This window comes from Pieris napi, chromosome 14 (assembly GCF_905475465.1).
Source record: "Pieris napi chromosome 14, ilPieNapi1.2, whole genome shotgun sequence".
NCBI lineage: Eukaryota > Metazoa > Arthropoda > Insecta > Lepidoptera > Pieridae > Pieris > Pieris napi.
This window is the reverse complement of record NC_062247.1, coordinates 11176901-11202197: the sequence shown is the minus strand read 5'-3', so window position 1 is coordinate 11202197 and position 25297 is coordinate 11176901. Positions and strand designations below refer to the sequence as shown.

At 30.5% G+C, this 25297-nt stretch overlaps 1 protein-coding gene across 21 annotated transcripts; it reads left to right on the top strand.

Moving 5' to 3' along the window:
- Window positions 1–1604: 1604 nt before the first annotated feature.
- On the top strand, window positions 1605–25297 carry LOC125056077 (alaserpin-like). Of its 21 annotated transcripts, none has more exons than XR_007118001.1 (10): window positions 1605–1761; window positions 5884–5972; window positions 8102–8245; window positions 9218–9421; window positions 9886–9984; window positions 11006–11146; window positions 11782–11991; window positions 14566–14710; window positions 21478–21696; window positions 22017–22096. XR_007118001.1 is itself a non-coding variant. In XM_047659003.1 (10 exons), the coding sequence occupies exons 1-9, from the start codon at window positions 1740–1742 to the stop codon at window positions 24792–24794; spliced, it is 1182 nt and encodes a 393-aa protein (XP_047514959.1). In that variant the 5' UTR covers window positions 1605–1739; the 3' UTR covers window positions 25221–25297. The 21 variants fall into 21 exon arrangements, 20 of the variants coding, with proteins under 20 accessions (XP_047514959.1, XP_047514960.1, XP_047514957.1 ...); XM_047659003.1 differs by lacking the exons at window positions 21478–21696; window positions 22017–22096 and adding exons at window positions 24667–24794; window positions 25221–25297; XM_047659004.1 differs by lacking the exons at window positions 21478–21696; window positions 22017–22096 and adding exons at window positions 24135–24262; window positions 25221–25297.

Genomic DNA, 25297 nt, shown 5'->3' with positions numbered 1-25297 from the left:
GCTTAGAGTAATTAGGTTTCATGAAATCATCACAGTGGTTAAATATCTCAAGCCGTTCACTTTCGTTTAATATTAAAGTACAATAAGATTCTTTCGACTTGGACTGACAGTTTTGCAAGGTCCTCTTCCTGATTTACCCTAAACGATCTTAAGTCGACATCTTTATAACGAATTTGTACGCAATCAGATAATTAAAATTAGTTTTATGTTACAAATAAATCAACTTGAGTGTATAAACAAAACGAATAACGGAGACATCAAATGTTAAAATCTAAAAAATAATTCACCACATAATAGGTATAAATTATTTATTTATTTCGTAAACAGTTATCATAAATTAAATATAACCAAATACAGTTATACTAAAGATATAAACAACATTGGAATACATAATATGTACAAGCTTCAAACTTTTACGAAAAAAAAAATCAATAAAAATTTAAACATACATTTAACTAAATAATACCTAATTCGGCAGCGTTGTGTGATGCTGTGCTATATTTTATTTAGCTCTATGGATATTGTTAATATTGTTTAAAGCATATAATACGAACTAAGCAATTAAAAAAGCAGTAAATATATTAGATTATCCTAATTATCTAAATAAATGTAGAAATAAATATTATTGTAGACATCGAAGTTTGTGTCCTTCAGTATTCAATCGGCTTTGGACCGTAAGTACTGTATAACCTCGAAAAGTTGAACTTAAAAAACGTTCATTGACTTCGCAACCTTGAAATCGTGAGGTGCAAAAACTTAATACTAAAACCGGGATCGCTGTTACAGAGTACCGATTCTTTTGTTGCTATCCACGCCTATTATTTGCATTATACCCAATTAATAAGTCAAATAATAAACATGAAATTCTTGTCATTATATGCTACATAAATATATAGATTGAGACCAAGTTCTCTTATTTTTTTAAATTGTATAGCATCAAAGAATATTCTTCACCAGCAAAATATGAAGATACTAGTAGACTCGGCCAAGCGTTGCTGTGGCTAAGATTTTTGTTATATTACATGGTAGTAAACTATTCAAGAGAAACGGCAGGAGAACACCAATCCACCATGCTTTTTTGGTGGTTATGCCATTAAATTGTAGCTTATGTGAAACGTTGGTAATTATTTTGATAAGGATCAATAGGTACGAACAAAGAGCCTTTTCTAGCGGTGGTATTTTAATAAAAAAAATGAAAGAATTTTTGAAATCAGTCCAGTAGTTTCGGAGCCTATTCATTTCAAACAAACAAAAAATCAAACCTTTCCTCTTTATAATATTAGTATAGAAGATATTGTATTGTATATGTTATAACACTTCAACTTTAAACACAATTATATCATTATTATTTTTTACGAACAAAGAAAACACTTTTTGGCTTATTCCAGATGGCAATAAAATAATTTTTAATGTCACAATCATTCTGTTGTTTTTGGTAACATTAGACATAGACATAATTCAGTCGTTTATAATTTACATAAATATGTAACTGAACATAAAAAGAGTTCATAGATTCGACGAATAGATTAATAAAACCAATAAATAGTTTTGCATTTAGATATATCCTTAAATAAATTATAAGAATAACTATCACGCATTCAAATATAAACAAAGATTATTCTGTGAATTCCCAATGACCCGGTATTGTTTGACATAACAACATCGAGATTTACTTAAAGAGTACACCTTTGTGAAACTGGTTAGTGTGTGGCCGGCAAGAGGACGGATCGACTGGCATTATGAAGCTCGCTTTATTTTATTGTAAGTTATTTTTTGTATTTAAATAACTTATACCGTAACTATATTTAGTATTGTTGGTTCAATTAACAACGAATAGTTAACGGGTTATTAACGAAATTGTAATGATCTTAATTAGTGGTCCGTTGATTACAATTGTAATTATTTTAAAATAAAAATGCATTGTATCATGAGGATAAAGTTTAATAATATTATTTGTCACCAACATTCATATTTTTATCAAGTTTATCTTTTAACCTTGACTTGTGTCTTGTATATCGAACAGTTGACCTTACGCCTTATTAAAAACAATAGGTGCTTTTGGTTATGTATGCTTTTCTTTATGGAGGTGGGCATCATTGTTGCGTTTTTATTGATTTCTTCATTATTAGTGACATATATGTTTTAATGTATTAGCCTATATTAATTACATCTACATATAATTTTTTTATATAATAATAATAATAGATCTGTGATCTTTAATATATTCTCACTACAGTATATCTCGGAGTTTGGCAAAGGCCTCCTCTAACCCTTTTTACTGTTCTCTATCCTTTGCGACTCTTCTCCTTGTAGCCTATTAGTTCTATATTTCTAAGAAAAATAAGAGACTATTGTATTATTTATTATACGTACAAATACTGTATTTAATTGTATACAAGTAACAGAAACAAGTTGAAAAATCTTCTTCTACAATATATTCAAGGTCAAAACTGTTTCAATATGAAATCAGTTAAAAAGAGGAAACGTTTATATTCATAGGAACAGAGAGGTCACCGTAACCGTCAAATTGGGATAACTTTAAATGATTAGGTATTGTAAAGTGTATCTTGACTCAAAGCGTTAAAGACGTATTTACATTACACAAAAATCGAATAATTTTGTTAATACCTCCGAAATACTATTGAAGATTAGTTTCGATATAATATTTTTATGTCGGAATCGAAGGTAGAATTTTAATAAGTATGAAATTATAAAACAAATATTCATATTTGTTTATTAATTTAATCATTTTTTACCATAATGGATAAAATTCTCCATATCATGCTATACGTTTTCTACCCACATTCTGGGGAAAACATTGTTTTGACAATTTCTCCGTTGAAATATCGCAATTAACAACGCGAACGACATAAGAAAACCGGAATATGTTAAAACTTAAAACCAAAATTTTTCTTGTGTTAGGAAAAATTATATATAGACGAAATATAAATAAAACGAAACGATATAGATGAAACTAAAGTCGAAATCGAAGTATTCTTGATTACTTTTCTTTAAAAACAATATCATGCCAGACGTAAAAACAAGTGACAGAAAATCCATTGCCCAGTGGGGTTCGAACTCACGACCTTAGAGTCACCGACATATCACTTCCAATAATATCGATTAACAATAACAAACTTGCCCCTTATCTATGACGGTGACTATACTTGTTATCAGGAAAACCCATTTGTAAAAATATATAGGTTTTTCCACTAATTATGACTAACTTTGTATAGCTATTGTTATGCTTCCGTTATTTCAAAAAAATTACGAGGCGCACAAAGCCTAGACAACAACAAAAATTGGCACAAAATATGTATTTTCTGTTTAGTGATATTTTTTTTTCTTAATAGGCCAAGTCTGGCACTGTCCATCGTTTGACGTCTTTTGGGTTACCTTAATATGATGTTTTACTTCACTGTATGATCAAGTGTCAAACGCCCATATTTGGTGGGCTGAAAAGTTCGTAGACTGACAAATTGATGGTGCTACTACTATATAAAATATATGGTTAAAACGAAATATAGTATTTTGAGTGTAGGAATGTTTATAAAAAATGGATAAATATGGATGTAAATATATGAGGAACATGTATACTAACTTTTTTAGTATAGTAGTTTTATTCTAAGAGTACATTGTCTTCACATATAATTATTTAACTAATTAATGTAAACAAAATATAGTAAACCTATTTTAAAAGAGTAAGTGTGGAGTTTTTAGCCCATTCTTCTCCACATGAAACTACCTTTTGGAAGGGGCAACTAGAATCTTCTTTATATTTTATTTGACGTTCAATGGTGCCATTTTAGGTGGTCTAATTGAAATCAATGATTTGACTTGACTTGATAAAAAGGGAAAGAAAGAAACGTTCCTTAGTGACGTATATAGTTGCACGTTCAAGCCACTAGGCCAACACAAAGACGCAAACCACTAGTTTCATTATACAGACATTGTGGTTTCAACACAATAGTTTCCTTCTATACATGTATTCATTAATAATAACTAGTTTTAACAAAAAAATACCAAAGATTCGTCACAGTTACATACGTTCTAGTTACACATTGTAGTCTTAACCTAGTTTATTGCCAAGTTTGTTTTTCACCGACTTCAAAAAAGCAGGGTATCAATTACGTATATTCTAAACGTTTAGTTTCCAACCTATTTTGTGCCCCACCTTAGCCAAACTAAAATTCTTATGCTACGTAACATACATAATTTATATATTATTAAATTGAATTGTTCACTTAAGAAATTTAAATGATAGGTATTAAGAAGAAATCACTAGGAAAATTTAACGAAACAATAAGTTAATTTTCAAAACATAATGAAATTCAAATCCGTGCACGAGATTTTATATTGGGTTCCAATTTGGTTAGCTTCAGTCTCAAGTCTCCATGTTTAGTTATATCCCGCTGATTTCGATTGCCATTCTTAACAATCAATCTTCCCCCCTTTGGGGCTCACACTGGGAAACACTAGCTTCTAGATAAAATAATTAATATATTCAAAAAATATATAAGGTAAACAAATGCTTCGCGTACAAAGGCTCAAGGTTATGTGTTGAAACCCCGTTTGTTTTGTTTCCTCTAGCTGTTCTATCAGTCTTTTTCACTCTTTCGTCTCGATCTGGCATACTGTATTAATATTGAGATAAAAAAGGACAGAGTACTTTAAAATACCCGAAGAAGGAAGTTTAAAATTAGACAAAAATACAGGTGATTGTTATTTTTATGTCTTACTAAAAATTTTATTGCATTTGCCGTTTCTTTAATCAATTCTCTTAAAAGATAACATGATACCAGCAATGTATACGGTCATTTGATCACGATGTAAAGTTTCATGTATGTTACAATGACGTAATGATAATCAAGCTATAGCCTTGGCAACCACAAAAAACCTAGACGGTGATATTCAAACTAGTTTTTTAGAGATTAATTGCTGAAATAACGTTTTGTTTTTTGTTGCCGTGTTCATTTTTTGTAAATCTATAATCGATTGATAACAAAAAATAGATATTAAAACGTTTTTATGAATATAGTTTAAAATTTCCGGTAATTTCATATGTACAGGATTTTTTAAAGACCCAAAAATTACGTTTAATGAACTTATTCTCTAAGAATAATACACTTTAACATATAGACATAGTGTATATGTATACATAGTTAACTAAACAAACATTTGATACGAAATATTCTAGTTTTATTCATTGAAATTATAGAATAATAGGGATTTCATGAATCCGTGAGATTAGCTTTTTAGTTTTAAGTTTTTTTTTTATATTATTTTAGATAAAGGTTTTCTACCCATCATATTTCTTTTTTAGCTTTTTACCTTACGAGGGTTGCCTGAAATAGATCGTTTGTTAGCGATAAGGCCGCCCGTTGCATACCTAATATTTTTTATGTTATTTGTTTTTGTATAAATGTACCGAAGTGTGAATAAGTAAATAAATAAATATATTCATGAGTTTTTTTATTTCTCTCTTAAATAAAATAAAAAGACTAAGTTTATAATATAAAGGTTTATTTATAATAGTATTTAACTATCACTTGTTTATGTACTAAGTTTTTGTGAGAAATGAATAAAGAATATTATTACTTATTACATTAATAAGAAACGTCAAATAGATTTGCTGATTTCTGTTTAGTCAAATTATACCAAGTTGATACGAACTTTAGTGAGCTCAGTAAAGCGAAGGGAAAAAAGCAAAGTTATCGAGCCAGTAGCGTTATGATATTAATAAACTTGCTTCAAATGTACGTTTAATTCACGTTATATTAAGATTAACGCTCCTTTTTAATATTTAATTTCTAACATAGCTCTTTACTTAATTTTACCAGTGGACCTGTGTTATCCGAAATTGAAATGAATGAAATTTTTCAGTGTTTTCTGTGGCCGTCGTCACGATGGCCGAGGACCTATCGAGAGACCTCAGAAATGGAAATGATGCGTTTACATCGAGAATGTTTTCTGTGAGTATTTTATTATTATCTATTACAAAGAGAAATTATGTATTTTCGTGTGTTTGTAATTTATTTATTTATTAAAATACGCTTCATCATATATGATGCTATATCAACAGTATATGTTACAAGCTATATTATCTATAATATGTGACAATTATGGTTAACATAAATGTTACAAAAAATAAAAACGTTTTTTTTTAAATTGATCAGCTATCGAATATGTCAAGCTCTAGATAAATAGTGTTTATTCCGTTAAATATAATAAACTTAAAAACTACTGTACTTTGAGAAAATATTATATAAAATAAATTGCTTGTGAATGCTTATAAATTTCTACTTGTAAATTAGCATACATTTTGCAGTCAAATCAAATGAGTAAAATGCATAATTTAATTGCGATAACAGTTATGGGTTTTTAAATTCCAACCTCTGTGTAATTGATTATTTTGCTTTTCTACTTTAATATATTGAATACAACAATGATATGAAGCTATTAATATTTCGATCCTGCATCATCGGGGTGCTTTAAATAATAGAGGATTTTTTTTCTACTCTATATTAACCACCCGCGTACAACAATAGAATATAAGCGAAATAATTAAATGTTAATTGCTATGTAACGAATGAATGTAATGTAACAGTTGAAGAGAGTGCCTACGTCTGTCTATACTCTCGGGGCGTAAATCCGACGATTTAGGAAATCGCCAAGCTTATAAAACTAAGAAAGCCTGAGTTAGAAAAATGTACAGCCTTGGACATCTTATACTCTAAAGTCGAAATGATTCTTATGGTGTTAAATATTAGAAAAACGAGGAAAAACCTATTAATCTTAAAAAATAATATTACAGCTATTTACCCACACAATCAACGCTTTTTGTTAAAAAAATTGGGAGTTGTTGTAAACGGTTTTAAAAAAATTGTAAATTGTAATTGAAAAATATTTTTTGAAATGAATAAACACTTTTTTTATTTATTATTAACTTATTTATGCTAGACTTTTTTATTCCGTACCTCATTCTAGACTAAGTCTATCTATGATGTCAGTGATGTTATTTTTAAATTCAATTAACTCCTATGGCCATGTCCTTGCAATTTTCCTGTATCGGTCTTGTAATAAAAACTAGCCATAGCAACGAATGAATTATATATCTTCTGCGAGGACGGTAATCATTTTCATGTATTACAATATGTTATATGTTTTACTATTAGTTAGGCTTAGTGATTCACAATTGTCAACCCAGAGCCTGTGCGTTCTAACCCAAGCTATGAAGTAAAATATATTGATGAAATCGGCATGTCTAAGATCCAATAAATAAAAATAGGACCCTAAAATCGACTTTATTGGAATGTCTGATTTTTAAAAAAACAATGTTTTGGATGTATTTTGTAATGAAATTTATTTTTTAATTCAAAACTTGACCGAGAAGTCCATGATTTGATTTACAGCGAAACAATTAGTATTACGTGTAGCAAGGCATTCAAAGCTTGTTATGTATTATGATAATTGAAAGGTGTAGACCGCAGACGTACCGCAAATAGAAAACATGTCGTGCAATCTTAAAATTTAATTATATCTAGTAATCAACTACTCTAGGCATAGGCGTATTTAGGGAGTTATGTGTTCCCCCAAGATTTTATTTGTCTATTCTAGACTAGACACAAAAGAAAAATAATACAGACAATAATATCCCCTTAGAAAATTACAGGTTCAACTGAGCTCGTCTTTCAGTGTTTATAGTTCATAATTGAAGTAATAATTCAAATTGAATATAAATATTTTAATGTAGCCTTATTTTTGTTATTAAAAATAAATATTATCTGTTGTTTATATTAAAAGCTACACAGCCAAACCAGCTGCCCACTGAAGTATTTCCGAACTAATTCGACTTAGGGTCCTTGAAGAAAAGAGCGTATCAAATCTTGAAAGGCCGGCAACGCACTTGCTTCTGGCAATGTGAGTGTCCTTGGGCGGCGGCATCACTCAACATCAGGTGGGCCTCCTGCCCGTTTGCCTACTATTAAAAAATAAAACTTCTTGAACGACTGACCATAACTGTAAGCACTCGAAGCGTCGAGAAATGTAAATAATGAAGTAACCATTGCTATAATTAAAATACTAATTACGTTCTTTACAGGAAGTAGTGAAGGAGAAGCCACAACAGAGTGTAGTGCTGTCAGCATACTCTGTACTGACCCCATTGGCCCAGCTCGCTTTGGCCTCTGAGGGTGAATCGCACGACGAACTTCTGAAGGCCATTGGCATGCCCAACGATAATGCGGTAAGTGAAGGCTACTCGAGGGATTTCAAGTTTCTTTTAATTATAATTTTTATTTATATAAGTTAATTATGTTATATTGAATCCACTTTTAAAGTATATTTATTAAAGTACATCACATATATACTGCATTTTCTATAGTATAAGTAACAATCAATTCTAAAATACATGACTAAGTGAACATAAATTTTACAAAAAAAAATTATTGCACTTCCAATTTTACTTGTTACTAGTATTTTTTTTATTTTAAATACTCAATCGCCTAACAATGCTGATATTATAGTATTGTTAGTTTATGACCTATCTTTTTACACGCTTTATATTAGCTTCACCTGTATGTATGTATGTATGTAACCGACTCCTTCGGACTCGATTTTGACCCACTTTTAACGGACAGATTTAATTCAAACTTTGCGCACCTGTTAAAGATCGATGACAATGCAATAATCCGAAAAAAAAAATAAAAAAAATTAAAAAAATTTAACTAAAAAAATAAATAATAGTTTAAAAAAACTAAAAAACACGCTTTTAAAGCACATCAAACTCTGTGCCATATTTTTCGTCTATCGAGCAACCCACGCTTTTTCACAATAATACCAGTATTTTTTGTTCATTAGATACTATTTTCAGCCTAAATTAGGAATTATTTTTCACTTTTTAGTTTGATGTGCTTTAAAAGCGTGTTTTTTAGTTTTTAAATCTTTTTTTCTATTATTTATTTTTTATTATAGTAATTAATTTTATTGTAAGACAAATTCAATACAGCTGTACTTGCAGCCGTTCGTCTTAAACCGTTAGTCACTTAACATTTAAGGTCCAGAGAGATCTGGAACCCAAAAAGATATTTCACGGCCTATGCTTCCTTATATCATTAACTAAACAAGCATTTAAATGTACCGAAATTCACATCATTATTATAAGATATAATTTGATGCATCTTTCATCTCAAAAGTTTTTTATAAATGTTTGTTTCAGACAAAAGCTGCGTTTTCACATGCCGAAAGAAGCCTCAAATCCGTGAAAGGAGTGGAACTTAAAACAGCAAGTAAAATATACATCGCGTCCAACTATGAACTAAATGAAAACTTTGCCACGACCACCCGTGACGTGTTCAATTCCGAAGTCAAAAACGTAGACTTTACTCAAGGACAGAAGACCGCTAGCGAAATCAACGCTTGGGTAATACACTCATTTTAACAATAATTTCAAAATTCGAAATTGTCATTATACAGACATAAATTTTAATCATTGTAAAACAATTACAATGCAGCTATAGCGTCATTTTAGTCTATTCCATTTCACTAAACACATTGTTTGAGACAAAAACAAAAAAAAATTATGACAGTTCCTCTTAGTTCCTCCTATACAGTTCGTAGTAAATTTTTTTTAATTTCATAAATTGTTTGCAGATTTGTAGTATCTCTCTCTCTTAGATTTTCTATAAAGCAGTTGATTTTTCTGTCACGACATAATATAGTCTGGGTTAGCAAAACTGTGTGATTCATTGTAACATTTTACATAATTGTAGCATTTACACCGTAAAATCCACTAGTCTACAATGCAATTAAAAGCGTTATACCTTTGTGAACTTCATACAAAAAATTATCAAGTAGCAATTGGGTTAACACAAAAATTAATTACAGGTTGAAGACCAAACCAATAAAAAAATTAAAGATCTCGTTGACCCGGATTCCTTCGATGCCAATACTCGTGCTGTTCTTGTCAACGCTATCTACTTTAAGGTAAAATAACATTAACTTACTTCTAAATTTAATTTTTAATTTTACAAACAGGACAATTAACTTATGAATATGTGATATAGAAAAGATATACATGTGTGAAAATGACATGAGAACTTATAAAGACAGCGCTAACCATATCCATGCAACGTCCTCACAATCGAGTAGCCCGCGATATCTCAACACACAACTCACGACAGGACTCTTTGTATTGAGGAAGTCGCATGGGTCCGCCAAACAACAATAGGAAATAAATTAACACAGCAAGGTTTCTAAAACGACTCGGCCAAAGGTCTCCTTGGAGTGAACTGAAAATGTTCATCGAGTAATTTTTCATCACAGTTTAATTAGACCATGCACAGTCGTTTCCCGCCGTCTGTACGCTTCGATACTTCGATGACTTCTTTATGACAAATTCAATATGTATTTGACATACGAGATTAGCACTAAATCTCAAATGTGGCTTAACCCTTAGATCTTATGAAATACGCTTTCATTATTCCTATAAAACCGAGGCGTTTTTTGTACGCGTTCACACGTGACTATTAAAATTATCTTTAATTCTTTTCACATTTAATTATATATAACGTTTATTAAAACCTAAACATAACAATGAATATTAGAATTTTCTTAATCTACATAGTATTCATAAAAAAATATTAAAAAGAATGAAGGCAGCATTTCCTCGCAGTAATGCGATATGCTATTAATGCTCTGGGGTCACCGGTACTATCTTAAGTCTTTAATTAGCGCCTGTGCATTTAATCCCTAAATATTATTTTATTTTACATTTATAACCGTAATATTAATATAATATTTTGTCACAACTATATTCTTAGCTACAACAGAAATAAAATAATATGTTTAAGTTATAAATTCAACATTTAAGTTGAAGACAAAACTGTCATCATATAATGTTCTATTTAAAAGTATTCGTTCCAAGCTGCTTCATAAAACCTAGGTACATATAAATACATATGTAATTTATTAAATTGTTTTTCATTATTTATTTAATGTTATATAGGGTCTCTGGAAGAGTCCGTTCAGCACTTACGCAACATACGACCAGGTGTTCCATATTACAAAAGAGAAATCAGCAACAATTCCGATGATGTACCAAAAATCTGAATTCAACTACGCTGAGCTTCCAGAATTAAACGCTAAGGTAAGTTTAATAACATATGAGTTTTATAATAACTCTTGTAGACTGCAGATATTGTAATCACTGAGTTCAAATAATCAAGATAAAAGAGTACAAGGTAATAGTAATGGTACAAGGTACAAAGGATAGCGGCGAGGATGAGAGACAATTTGGAGGAGTCCTTCATTCCGTAGGAGGTCGAGCTTTATATAGTTAAAAAGTAAAAAGTAAAAAAAAATCATTTAAACATATAGGTAACATAATTTACACTTATGACTCGTCAGTAAAAAAATACATATTAATGCTTCTAATTTTACATTTCCTGCCAGTTCTCAAATCAAGGGCGTAGAACGGGAGAGAAGAACTGGCAATAAACTCTCCGCCACTCTTTTTAATCGCCATTTTTTTTACACAACGTTTTTAAGGAGCTGTAGCCATAACACCATGTTCCACATGACATATCAAGTAATTAATAATAATAACATAAATTAAAAAAAAACAAAGACTTGTCCTCTATTAAAGTTAAACATAATGACATGGTCTTATTATAATCCTGCTTATTAAGTACTCGATTTATATTTTTTATTTTATTCATATGTACGAATATCAAACTTAATGGATCTTTTATATACTTAACATATAGTAAACATATTTTACAGATCCTCCAAATGTTCTATGAAGGTGAAGAAGCATCCATGATACTGGTGCTCCCCAATGAAATCGATGGAATAACCCAGCTAGAGGAGAAATTAAAAGACCCATCAGCACTCAACAAAGCCATTTCTGACATGTACTCCACTGAAGTCGAAGTCACTATTCCTAAGTTCAAAATCGAAACTACAACAAACCTGAAAGATGTTTTATCAAAGGTAAGTTATTAATTTCTGGTGTTTCTTTAAGCTTGTGTTCTCTAAAACATTTTTTGACAATACTTAGACTTAACTCCCGATTTTAAATCTTCATTTATGTTGGTGAGCATAACAAAGGCCCTCTATTATCTTAGCAAAAGTACAGTTTATATTTGTGATATCCATTTTCTTTTTCATGTCATCCTAATATCCTAAATTCTTTCTGTTCCATTGAACGGAACTCCTTCACGGGTATAGGCCTCCACCAGCTTTTTCGAAATATCTATATCCATGGCTTTCTTTCTCCTTTCGCTTCCTACTAAAGCTTCCATATCTTCTATCCACCTTCTTTTTGGGTGCCCTCTACTTTTTCCCCTTGGTCCTTTCATGTTGGAAAATATAATACACATAATAGGGTGGGTCAAAAAATGTTTTTTTAAGTAATCGATTTCTAATAGCGAAAATATGTTGTAGTTAGGTATTGTTATAAACCCTTAAAAATATTATTTAACTATTTTAAGTGTAACAGCCCGCGCAACGCCCTCGAAATTTTGAAAAAAATAGCTCAGGTACCCACTTATACACCTTAAGTTACACGTTTGACGTTGGGTATAATTTAATGTTTTAATAAGTATCCATTAAAATACACATTAATTTTCTTATATAAACTGTGTTATTTATTAAAAGAAGATTTTTTAAGGTAAGTACATTCAGAGAATTCATGTATCAAAGTGGCTAGTTTCTAGTGAAATGTTGCGAAATTGTAAACTATGTGTTTTTGCTTAAGAACTTGGAAATCAAATTTTTCTATCATGTCAAATAATAGACAGTTTTACAAGTGCCCTATATATATTAAGAACTATAGAAGATATAAAAGAAATCGTATTATCAATATACCAGGATGTCATGAAATGTTACGAGTGGATAGACTAGAGAAAATTAAAAATAGCAGTAAATAAGAGCCTGCGTTTTCCGAAATTGCAGAAATTGTAACTCAGAAAATTGAAGGAGAAAAGGCATCAATCCCTGTGGCCTTGCATACAACAGTCATTCAGCTCCTGAAAGCATTACAAGGAACTGCAAAGGCCATTGAGGTATCAATAAACGCTTTTCTTTTCGCCAAAAATATAAGTACTGTTGACCTCCTGGCTATTGGATGCGATGGAACAGTAACAAATACAGGTAAATTTAGTAGTGTCATAAGGCTATTTGAAAAAAGACTTCAGAGACCTTTGCAATGGATAATTTGCTTGCTGCATTGAAATGAACTGCCCTTGAGGCATTTGTTTGATTATATGGATGGTAAAACTTCTGGCCCACCTACGTACAATGGTTCTATTGGTATGTTGCCGGATTAGTGTGAAACGCAAGCTGTAGTTGAATTGGAGTCAATACCAGGTCAAAACCTGATGACTTAAGCACAGACCAAAAGTATTTGTATGAAATTACCTTAGCAGTAATTACTGGAAGAACTTAGCAAATAAATCACCTGGATAAATATCACATGCTCGTTGGTTGACTAAGGCAAACCGGATCTTGCGGCTTTACATTTCTACACCAACGCCATCAACTAATTTTATAATTTTGGCCCAATACATTGTAAAAGTATATGCCCCCGAGTGGTTCCAAATAAAGACACACTCATCATACAAAGACGGATCACGGCACCTCTGGACATTGATTAAATGTTCGCGATTTTTATCAAGTGCATTAAAAGCAGTCCTAGATCCTATTATTCACAGAAACACATATTTGCCCACCCTCAAAATCTACTATTAGCGATGTCAACAGATAAAGAAAAGCATATAAGAGAACTTGCAGCTAGAATAATTCTAAAAGTAGTTCATCTACAACGGGAAAACTACCACGCACTTTTGAAGTTCCTAAGCTTAATTTTGATGCTAAATGTTACATTGATCGAATAAACTGGTCAGAAACCAACTTTCATCCACCTATTCTAAGAAATCAAACTAATGACGAACTTATTCAGATAATGGAAAAAAAGGTGACGAAAGGATGTTGTTTATTAGGCTACCTTGCCATATACTAGCGGTTGAACCAAGTGTAAAGATAGTGACAGAAGTTGCAATGTCGGCATGTGATCGGAAGTGAAACTCACTTCAAGGAAAGTTATGGCGAAATTCAATAGTAGGCGGGATTTTTCTATAAAAATAAATAATTTTTTGATAACCTTTATGTGTATTTGTTTAAGTGTTTTGTTTTAAACGTGAATATATATGTCTTTCACTAAATATTTGTAATGTTTCAATAGTATTTTAAGTAATTTCTAATAATGAACTATCGTATTTAGTAATACATGTTTTTCTCAAAAACTAATAACTTTGAAGCTCATGCGCGGGCTGAAGATGTATGTTTTATTTTCCGTTTTTTAGCTAAATATACTTTTTATAGTACACTACAACATAATATTACTATTAGAATTTGATTCATCAACTTTTATTTTTTTCCTAACTAGAGTGACCCACCCTAACACATAACCTTTGTTTTAAATTACTACTTCATTAATAATCTTATTCTTCTTACATTTTTGTGGGCAATTAGGAGAATCGAATTTATAATTCAATATTTCTTCAGATGGACGTTACGAAACTATTTACACCCGGACAAGCCCGTTTGACTAATCTGATCAAGGGACAGGATGACTTAGTCATAAGTGAAGCCATACAGAAGGCTTTCATTGAAGTCAATGAGGAAGGCGCAGAAGCTGCAGCAGCCAACGGTAAGTCACGATATAATTCATTATGACAATTAAATATAATTCTAACGCAATTTTGATTTAAATCGGTTAGTGTGTATGCTCACTGAGAACAAAGGATTGTAAGGAACAAAAACAAGTGCGACAAAGGACTGTGACTGATTAGTTAAAAAAGAGCCTGTATGGCAGGGGTCCGACGGTCAATAAATATCGTGATCCAATACCACAATAACTGTCTCAGTATATATTGAATCTACTGGTGGTACTATACTTTCAATAGATATTGACCTCAATATCGTCAATAGTTAGAAGATCATTCTTCAGAGTAATGTTTCGTAATAATGGATGTTAAACGTAAGGTGTATTGCTATAATACAGACCAAACTATAACTTACCTTTATGCTATATAAAGGTAAGTTCATTCAAACAAACATTTTTAATAAGCATAAAAACGAAAAATACATTACGTAGGTTTATTTTGTAAAAACAGTGATCCAACATCTTACTCTGAGTGTTCATCCAAATCAACATGCACAAACACAGTCAAGAAATATTGATGGATCACAAAAATAGATTTTTAAATATTTATTTCTGCCGCGTTTACACACCAATAAATATTGACGAGTTTTCAAGGATCACGATATATATTGACCCCTGCTTAACTTCTAGTGACAATCTAGTCTAGTTTAGTCGAACTCTTAAGTTTATGTACCACGTGATCCCAAGATTGCAACAGCGCTACAGATATTGAGAGAACTAGATCGAAGTTGTAAACAAAATCGTCGAGATATCGCTTTCGACTTTGGACTCTCATGGCAAAAGTGTCTTAATAACACTGATAGGTTTTTCAACAACTGAGCGTTTCACCTAAGTATTTCCGAACGAATTTGACTTAAGCGAGAGAGGTATGCCAGGGTTGCAGCAAGTGGAGATTCGATCAGCCTAACCCTTCGAGAAAAGGCGTGAATACAAATAAAATGTATAGGACTAGTGGAAATTTTTTAATTAAAATTAAAACTATATTTGGCACGAATGCGAAACAAATAATGTTTAAATATTCATTAAAAGACTAAAAGTTTCAAGTTGGGATATTGCCAAATACCAACCATAGGGCTTACATTTTAAACCACATAAGTCGTCGTATAAAATAATTTAATAAAGAAAATTTATATGATAAAAGAATAAATATTTATTATATTTAACTTATATATTATATATTGCGACGTAGTCTAATTTGCTCTTTGCACTGAAACAAAAGCAGAAAATGGCTGCCTTACGTCGTCTATTAAATAAAAAAAATTATGAATGATATTGTTTATGGAATATGGTACACATTTTTAAATTTAAACTATTATAATAAAGTCTCATGTAACTCATGTCATGTCACAGGCTCCTGAAATACAGTTTTCACTACATTAGGATCCTACGTGTTTCTTATGTAACTTAAAAGGTCGGCAACGCACTTGCGAGCCCACTGCCAATGGTCTATGGGCGGCGGTATCACTTAACATCAGGTGACCCTACCTCTCGTTTACCCCTGTTACATTAAAAAAAACTATGACAGTTACTTTTTACGACAATAAATATGTTTAAGTGGATGTTACTAACCTTGACTTATATATTACACAACATTCTTTGAATAACTGTTCGATAGTTTTCTATTTTTTTTTATTATAATTCTAAGGTTTTTTTTCAGCTTTCGGTGTTAGCTACGCATCCAGTTTTATACCCGAATCATCAAAGACCTTCTTTGCTGATAGACCATTTTACTTTGAAATAAGGCTAAACAATTTACCCATTTTTAACGGTGTTAAAGCTGAATAATATTGAACTTGACTTGTAATTAATAAACTATTTTTTGCATTATATGGGTTTCTTTAAGACCAAAATATATATATTAACAATGAATCTACTGTGTAGATTCGCCCGCAGTTTGAGACACAATTATAACACTAAACTAACGGATATTCTATTTTTAAATACTTAAGACGAACACAAGCTTAACACATATGTATTAACTATAAGTTAGTCTAAAATACATCCCTAGAAAACCTTTGCCTTCACGATATACGATATAGTAATCGTGTAGTTTAGAAAGCCACTTTAACTCTTGTGGAAACAAAATACGAATTAAATTTTATTTATATTTCAGAATTTATAGTAGTCGCTGAAAGTTTTGTTGCTGAGGCAGAACCAAAGATATTTTTCGCTGATAGACCATTTTATTTTGAGATCAAACTCAACACAGTTACTATATTCAGTGGTGTAAAAAATTAATCACACACAAAAAGTTATAATTTCAACTGTATCATACAATGTAATGTAATTGTCTTAAGCAATACAAATTAATTGGCAGCATTTTTTTGTCTTATTTCAATCATGTGTTGAGTTAAAACTCAACAACAAATTTCAATAAGTCAAAACTTTATTTTACTGAAATTATGTATTTTACTAAAACATTAATACATATTTTAATTCACATGCTCTCGATGTACAAATACTAAGCTTATAGCTTGAATTAAAAAAAAACAGTGGGGCTACAACCTCTTTAGGTCTTGGCCTCAGATTTCTGAATCTGTTTCATGATCATTTATAAATCTAAACAGCAAGTAGGTAGGATCAGCCTCCAGTGTCGGTGCATGTCGGTTTCCTCACGATGTTTTCCTTCACCGTTCGAGCAAATATTAAATGCGCACATAGAAAGAAAGTCCAATGGTGGACAGTCGGGGATCGAACCTACGACCTCAGGTATGAGAGTCGCACGCTGAAGCCACTAGGCCATCACTGCTCATAGCTTGAATTAGCCTATGATTTACATACCACCGTAAATGGGTACATTCATATACATACACACACATTCATAACCTCTGAATTAATGTGGAATAGATGTAAACACAGATGCATGAATTCTTTTGTATGTGTGTAATGTTGTAACTTTATTTACGTATTTTTCTTATGCTTTATAGGAAGGAAATAAAAAACGTCTCCAGTGCATCCCTTGCTAACCCATTTGCCATAACATTCATTATATTTGCAGTAGATACATATTTTTACATATGTTTCATTTGTTTTTCAGCATTTCAACCGGTCGCTACCAGCCTTATTTTAGATGAACCACAAGCAAAATTCTTCGTGGCTGACAGACCGTTTTATTTTGAAATTAGAACCCAATCAACTCCCATCTTCAGTGGAGTCAAATTTGAATGAATCTAATTTTAAATTTCGAATTCAATACGTACTGAAATGTGAAATTAAAATTGTTATTGACCGAAAAAACTAAAGCTTTGGCTGTTTGCTAAACTTTGTTTATAATTGTCAAAGTTCTAGCGATATCATTTATATTTTTAATTTCAACATTGAACAAATTACGAATAAATTTCTTAAAAACATGATTTTTTAATATTATACTCTTTAAACCAAAATTTGAAAGGTACGTATTTTTTTTAATTTCAGGCTTCCCACAACTCATTTCTTATGTACCTACAGAAAGTTTTTTAGCTGACTCGCCTTTTCTATTCTTCTTAAGAGTTAATCATAGCACTCTCTTTAATGGTGTCTTCTATTCTTAGGTACTATTTCCTCTTCTCTCGCTCTATCTGGAAGCCAAATTGTTTTATAATGCTTCTTAATTTTTCTAACGTTGGTGTGCGTACTTTATTGCTTTATGGTAATTAATACTCAGAAACATTGAATATATATTGGAAATAAATTTAACGAAATTATTTACTAACAAGATGACTTTATACACATTTTATTTTATCGATAAATTTAATACACAGCAACTTAGTGGTAATGTGATTTTTTGTAACAAGTTATCATTTAAACTTGGATTCATATATTTATACGCATTGCAGGAATTCTTGTATTGTATATCGCAGATACCGAAGAGCCACTATTTACTGCCAACCACCCCTTTTTATTTTACCTACGATCAGGAGAGACTACCATTTTTAATGGTGTTTACTTTGCTTAGGTATACAAATTCAAGGTGCACACACATTTCTATCATCAATTGCCTCGAGCTGTCAGCTGCTTAAATAACAAAAATATCTAAAAGTAATATTTAAAAGTAAATAGGTTCTATTCACTTTTAAACTTTATTTGAATTCATTAATTAACTTGGAACTCTCTTACCTCACTTTGTAACAGTTCAAACAAATATTTAATAAATACTTAAATTACAGTGTCAATTGTGCGTATTAATAATAATAATAAAAACTTTATTTATGACCAAAGGGTTTGTGACAGAATTCATATATCGCTAGTCCCCAAACTAGGGAGGCCCTGTGTGGGTAACTAGAAAAACAAATTACGTGGTACATGTTTAAATTAGTTAAAAAAAAGTAATTAATTGAGTGTTGCAAATGAAGTGAATGAGTGAGTGTGTGAATAGGTGTGTATGCGCATGTATTTGAGAGTGTAGCTGAAAGTTGTTAGGATCGTGCACTGTGTCTGTGTTACGATGTCGATACTTTAAGCGTCTATAAACCTACGAATAATTGGTAGGCGGATTAATTATTAAGTAATAGAATCGTTAATTAATATTAATTTTTATTCATATTGATTGATTTTTTGGTATTCCAGTATTCGGCATAAGTAACGTCTTCGGAATTGCACCCGTTGCTTCGAAGAAATTTTACGCGAATCATCCTTTCGTTTTTTATTTAAAAACGGAACAAACGACTTTTTTTAATGGACTTTACATCACTTAGATATAAAAATAATTGTGGGTAAATAAACTTTTGGCTCATTTACATGTTTTAGCTTATGCAATTATTACCGTCGGGGTTTTATTACATAAAATTGTTAAAGCGATAATACTGTTGGGGTTGTAATACATAAAATTATGTTCAAGCAATTATCTTCGTTTTATAATTTCTATTTATTACCGTTGGGGTTTTATTATATAAAATTATGTTAAAGCGATATCACCGTCAGGGTTTTATTACATAAAATTATGTTCAAGCGATTATCTTCGTTTCTAATTTCTATATTATAATATATTCCTGAAACAGAACATGAATTCAGAAGTAATTTATAGGGTACGATTTCTTAGTAATATTTACAAACTGCAGCATATATTCTAGTTAAACTTTAACATTAGTTGCAAATTTACAATTTAAAAAAACAATCGAAATTTATGATAAAAACAATTAAATAAATTATAAAATTTATATAACATAATATATACATAATACATATGTATACATAACATCTTCGTTTTTTAACGTTTGAAAATATATTTATTTAATTATTAATTATTATTAACATAATATTCCAGTTTTTGGCCTGTATCGAAAAATGAAGGTGATATCTCCTGGGAGGAAATTTTTTGCCGATCATCCATTCGTATATTATTTAATGAATAATGAAATTATTCTTTTTAATGGCGTGTACTTCGATTAGGTATTTTAGTTTTTTTGTCTTCACGTCAGTTCAAATAACATTAAATCCATTTTTAATTCACAAATGGTTTACCACGATTTAACAGTAGACAAAAGAAAATTTTCGTTTAACATATATATGTTGTATTGTATGCACACAAAAAATATGCCTTGTGAAATACTATGGAATGCTCATGAAGGCATGAATATTCCAACGTTTCGTATGCATGGTCATGGGAATCTTTGAAGAAGTAATTCCATTCTCACAAAAAATACACACATCTAGTAAATATTTGTTACTATTCATAGGAATAAATTATTAATAGAATATATATTTCAGAATAGTTTGTTACACAAATTTTCCAAACAAAATTTACTGCCGTTATTGTTACATATATGTATTTCTTTTCAGAATTTTCAGCTGACCGTATCGGCTTTATACCCATTGTTCCTCCGATACAATTTTTCGCTGATCACCCATTCCTCTTTTATTTGATAAATAGAAAGATAACTCTTTTCAACGGAGCTTACCACGCTTAGGTATTATAGGAGTTAATCATTTTTTCATTGGCATGTGGGTAGTGTTAATGTGTAGTGGGACCAATAGCCAAAACAATGACATACCTCAAATTCGCGACCCTGTCGAAATTAGTTCCGACCTCATCAACATTTTAATAAGAACAAGTAGTTACTCTATATATACTGTAACATTTAAAGACGCGTATACACGTGGACTTACCGTCCATATTTAATATCCTAGCTGTCTGAAGTCTTGACTTAACACTTATTATAAATCTTGTATCCTATATACATATGGAAATAACAGTAATGCTAAATCTCCCTTGAAGTTTCTTCCAGCTCAATTTGTATATATTTTTGTTCCAGAATTCGGAATTGCTTTACTTTCGGCAGTAGTTTCCTATCCCACTCAGAGGTTTTACGCTGACCATTCCTTCCTATTTTATTTGAAAACGGGAGAAAATATTATTTTTAACGGAGCATTTTTCAATTAGGTCAGTCTCAATACAATTATGTCTAATATAAGTATTTCATTAAATCGATATTCATTCTACTTTCGTTTTTGAATCTTTGTGTATTACAAAATAAAATTACGAGTTTATCTAATACATACATATTACACATTTTCTACTGCTATGTGTGTGATGTTAATTCCAAATTTCTGACTATTCAAATTAGCAACTTGCTCGGAAATTCAAACTTCTTGGGTTTGCATGTATGAATGGTGATTGGTCTTCATTTTTCTATTGTATGTTCAAATGCACGTTTTTGTTTATTTCCATATATATATATATATATATATTTATCTCCCTATTTCCAAGTATAACTATCTCCCAGCTGTTACCACGTTTGTGTGTATCCCATAACTAAATTTAAATTTTGTTCCAGAATTCAATATTGAATTTAATTCGGCAATAATTTCCTATCGCGTAAAGAGGTTTTATGCTGACCATTCCTTCTTATTTTATTTGAGATCAGGAAAAAATATTCTTTTTAATGGAGTATTTTGCAATTAGGTACTGCCATGTCTAATACGAGTCATATATAGATGGTACTCCATCAATTGCATCTTTGTTTAATTTACCAAAAACTAACAAGACCCTAAAGGTTTTTATAAAATTATTTATTCAAAATAAAAATTACTTTTAATTTCCAATTAATAAAAACACTTCATTTCCCCTATTTATTTTTTGTTTGTGCTGTTGTCCTATATATTGACAAATTTGTGAGTTAATTTCCAATTCACTATTGAAATAGATTATTAAAAGTGATTTTTTTATCAAATTAGCTGAAATTTGTCAGAATATTGGTCGTAAACGTTATTACGTATGAATTTGCATGTATGGCTTTTGGCTGTTCTCATTATTGCATTGATTTGTTTACACATATTTTATAAAGTATAGACAATAATATATCTCTATTTCCAGGTTTAAAAACTCAGGGACGAGGAGTAAACCGAGAATTTAGGAAAAGTGCATACAATTTTAAAATAAATGCTTCAAATGTACCTAATGTTTTATTTTTAAATTTGCCTATACGGAAGTAATCAACAATACCATACAATTTTATCGTCCATATTATTATCCCTTGTTTCAACTTAAGGGATTTAATATTCCCTTCAAATAAATCAATTCAATACTTGTTTGGAAATAGTATATATAGTGGCTTCCTAACGAGCAGAAATCCTTGGAGCAGTGAGGCCGCTCCGTACAGCCTGCGAAGTAAACAAATGGCGATTAAAAAGAGTGGCGGAGAGTTTATTGCCAGTTCTTCTCTCCCGTTCTACGCCCTTGACTTGAGAACTGGCAGTAAATGTAAAATAAGAAGCATTAATATGTATTTCTTTACTGACGAGTCATAAGTGTACATTATGTTACGTATATGATTAAATGATTTTTTACTTTAAACTTTATTAGAATTCATTAATTAACTTGGAACTCTCTCACCCCACTTTGTAACAGTTCAAACAAACATTTAATACATACTTAAATTACAGTGTCAATGGTGCGTATTACGATGTCGATAGTTTAGGCGTCTAAAAACCACTTACGAATAATTAGTAGGCGGATCAATTATTCATAATATTCATATTGATTGATTTTTTGGTATTCCAGTATTCGGCCTAAGTAACGTCTTACATCTTAACTATAAAAATAATTGTGAAACTTTTGGCTCATTTAAATGTTTTAGCTTATGCAATTATTACCGTCGGGGTTTTATTATATAAAATTATGTTCAAGCGATCATCTTCTTTTCTAATTTCTATATTATAATATATTCCTGAAACAGAACATGAATTCAGAAGTAATTTATAGGGTACGATTTCTTAGTAATATTTACAAACTGCAGCATATATTCTCGTTAAACTTTGACATTAGTTGCAAATTGACTATTTAAAAAAAACAATCGAAATTTATGATAAAAAACAATTAAATTAATTATAAAACTTATATTATATAATATGTATACATAACATCTTCGTTTCTTAACGTTTGAAATTATATTTATTAAATTTTTAATTATTATTAACATAATATTCCAGTTTTTGGCCTCAATCGAAGCATGAAGATGTTATTTCCTCGGAGGAATTTTTTTGCCGATCACCCATTCGTATATTATTTAATGAATAATGAAATTATTCTTTTTAACGGCGTGTACTTCGATTAGGTATATTAGTTTTATTTTATCTTCACGTCAGTTCAAATAACATTTAACTTCCATTTTTAATTAACAAATGGTTTACCACAATGTAGACAAAAGAAAATGTTGGTTTAACATATATATGTTGTATTGTATGTAAACAAACAATATGCCTTGTGAAATACTATGGAATGCACAAATAAAGGCATGAAGAAAATATAAGAATTCCAACGTTTCGTATTCATGCATGGTCACGGGTTAATGTCTTTGAAGATGTAATTCCATTCTCACAAAAAATACACACATCTAGTAAATATTTGTTACTATTAAGAAGAATAAATTATTAATAGAATATATATTTAAGAATAGTTTGTTACACAAATTTTCCAAACAAAATTTACTGCCGTTATTGTTACATATATGTATTTCTTTTCAGAATTTTCAGCTGACCGTATCGGCTTTATACCCATTGTTCCTCCGATACAATTTTTCGCTGATCACCCATTCCTCTTTTATTTGATAAATAGAAAGATAACTCTTTTCAACGGAGCTTACCACGCTTAGGTATTTTAGGAGTTAATAATATTTTCATTGGCATGTGTGTGTTAATGTTTAGTGGGACCAATAGCCAAACTATCACATACCTCAAATTCGCGATCCTGTCGAAATTAATTCCGACCACATCAACATTTTAATATGAACAAGTAGTTACTCTATACGTAATGTAATATTTCAAGACGCGTATAAAAGTGGAATTACCTTCCATATTTAATATCCTAGGTGTCTGAAGTCATGACTTAACACTTATTATAACTCTTGTATCCTATACACATATGGAAATAACAGTAACGCTAAATATCCCTTGAAGTTTCTTCCAGCTCAATTTGTATGTATTTTTGTTCCAGAATATGGAATTGTTTTACTTTCGGTAGGAGGTTCCTCTCCCACTCAGAGGTTTTACGCTGACCATTCCTTCCTATTTTATTTGAAAACGGGAGAAAATATTATTTTTAATGGAGCATTTTTCAATTAGGTCAGTCTCCATACAATTATGTCTAATATAAGTATTTCATTAAATCAATATTCAGTCTACTTTCGTTTTTGAATCTTTGTGTATTACAAAATAAAATTACGAGTTTATCTAATACATACATATTACACATTTTCTACTGCTATGTGTCTGATGTTAATTCCAAATTTCTGACTATTCAAAATAGGAACTTGCTCGAAAATTCAAACTTCTTGGGTCTGCATGTATGAATGGTGATTGGTCTTTATTTTTCTATTGTACCTATGTTCAAATGCACGTTTTTGTTTATTTCTTCATTAATAGCTATATATATATATATATATGTATTCCTATTTCCAAGTATAACTATCTCCCAGCTGTTCCCACGTTTGTGTGTATCCCATAACTAAATTTAAATTTTGTTCCAGAATTCAATATTGAATTTCATTCGGCAATAATTTCCTATCGCGTAAAGAGGTTTTATGCTGACCATTCCTTCTTATTTTATTTGAAATCAGGAAAAAATATTCTTTTTAATGGAGTATTTTGCAATTAGGTACTGCCATGTTTAATACGAGTCATATTATATAGATGGTACTCCATCAATTGCATCTTTGTTTAATTTACCAAAAACTAACAAGACCCTAAAAGATTTATAAAATTATTTATTCAAAATTTAAATTACTTTTCATTTCCAATTAATGTCAACTCTTCATTTTCCTTATTTATTTTACGTATATGCTATTGATTACTCCAATATCTTGACAAATTTGTTAATCAATTTCCAATTCATTTTGAAATAGACTATTAAAAGTGATTTTTTAATCAAATTAGCTGAAATTTGACAGAATATTGGTCGTAAATGTTATAGCGTATGAATTTGCATGTATGCGGTTGAGGCTGTTGGCTGTTTTCATTATTGCATTGTTTTGTTTACATATATTTTTATAATGTATAGATATTAATATATCTCTATTTTCAGGTTTAAATACTCAGGGACGAGGAGTAAATCGAGTATTTAGGAAAAGTGTATACAATTTTAAAATAAATGCTTCAAAT

Bases quoted from the DNA above. Each gene is read 5' to 3' on its own strand.
- LOC125056077 (XM_047658994.1), top strand. From the start codon at position 1,740: ATGAAGCTCGCTTTATTTTATT. The intron at 1,762-5,883 runs GTAAGTTATTTT...GAAATTTTTCAG, and splicing joins GAAGCTCGCTTTATTTTATT to TGTTTTCTGTGGCCGTCGTC. The intron at 11,147-11,781 runs GTAAGTTTAATA...CATATTTTACAG, and splicing joins TTCCAGAATTAAACGCTAAG to ATCCTCCAAATGTTCTATGA.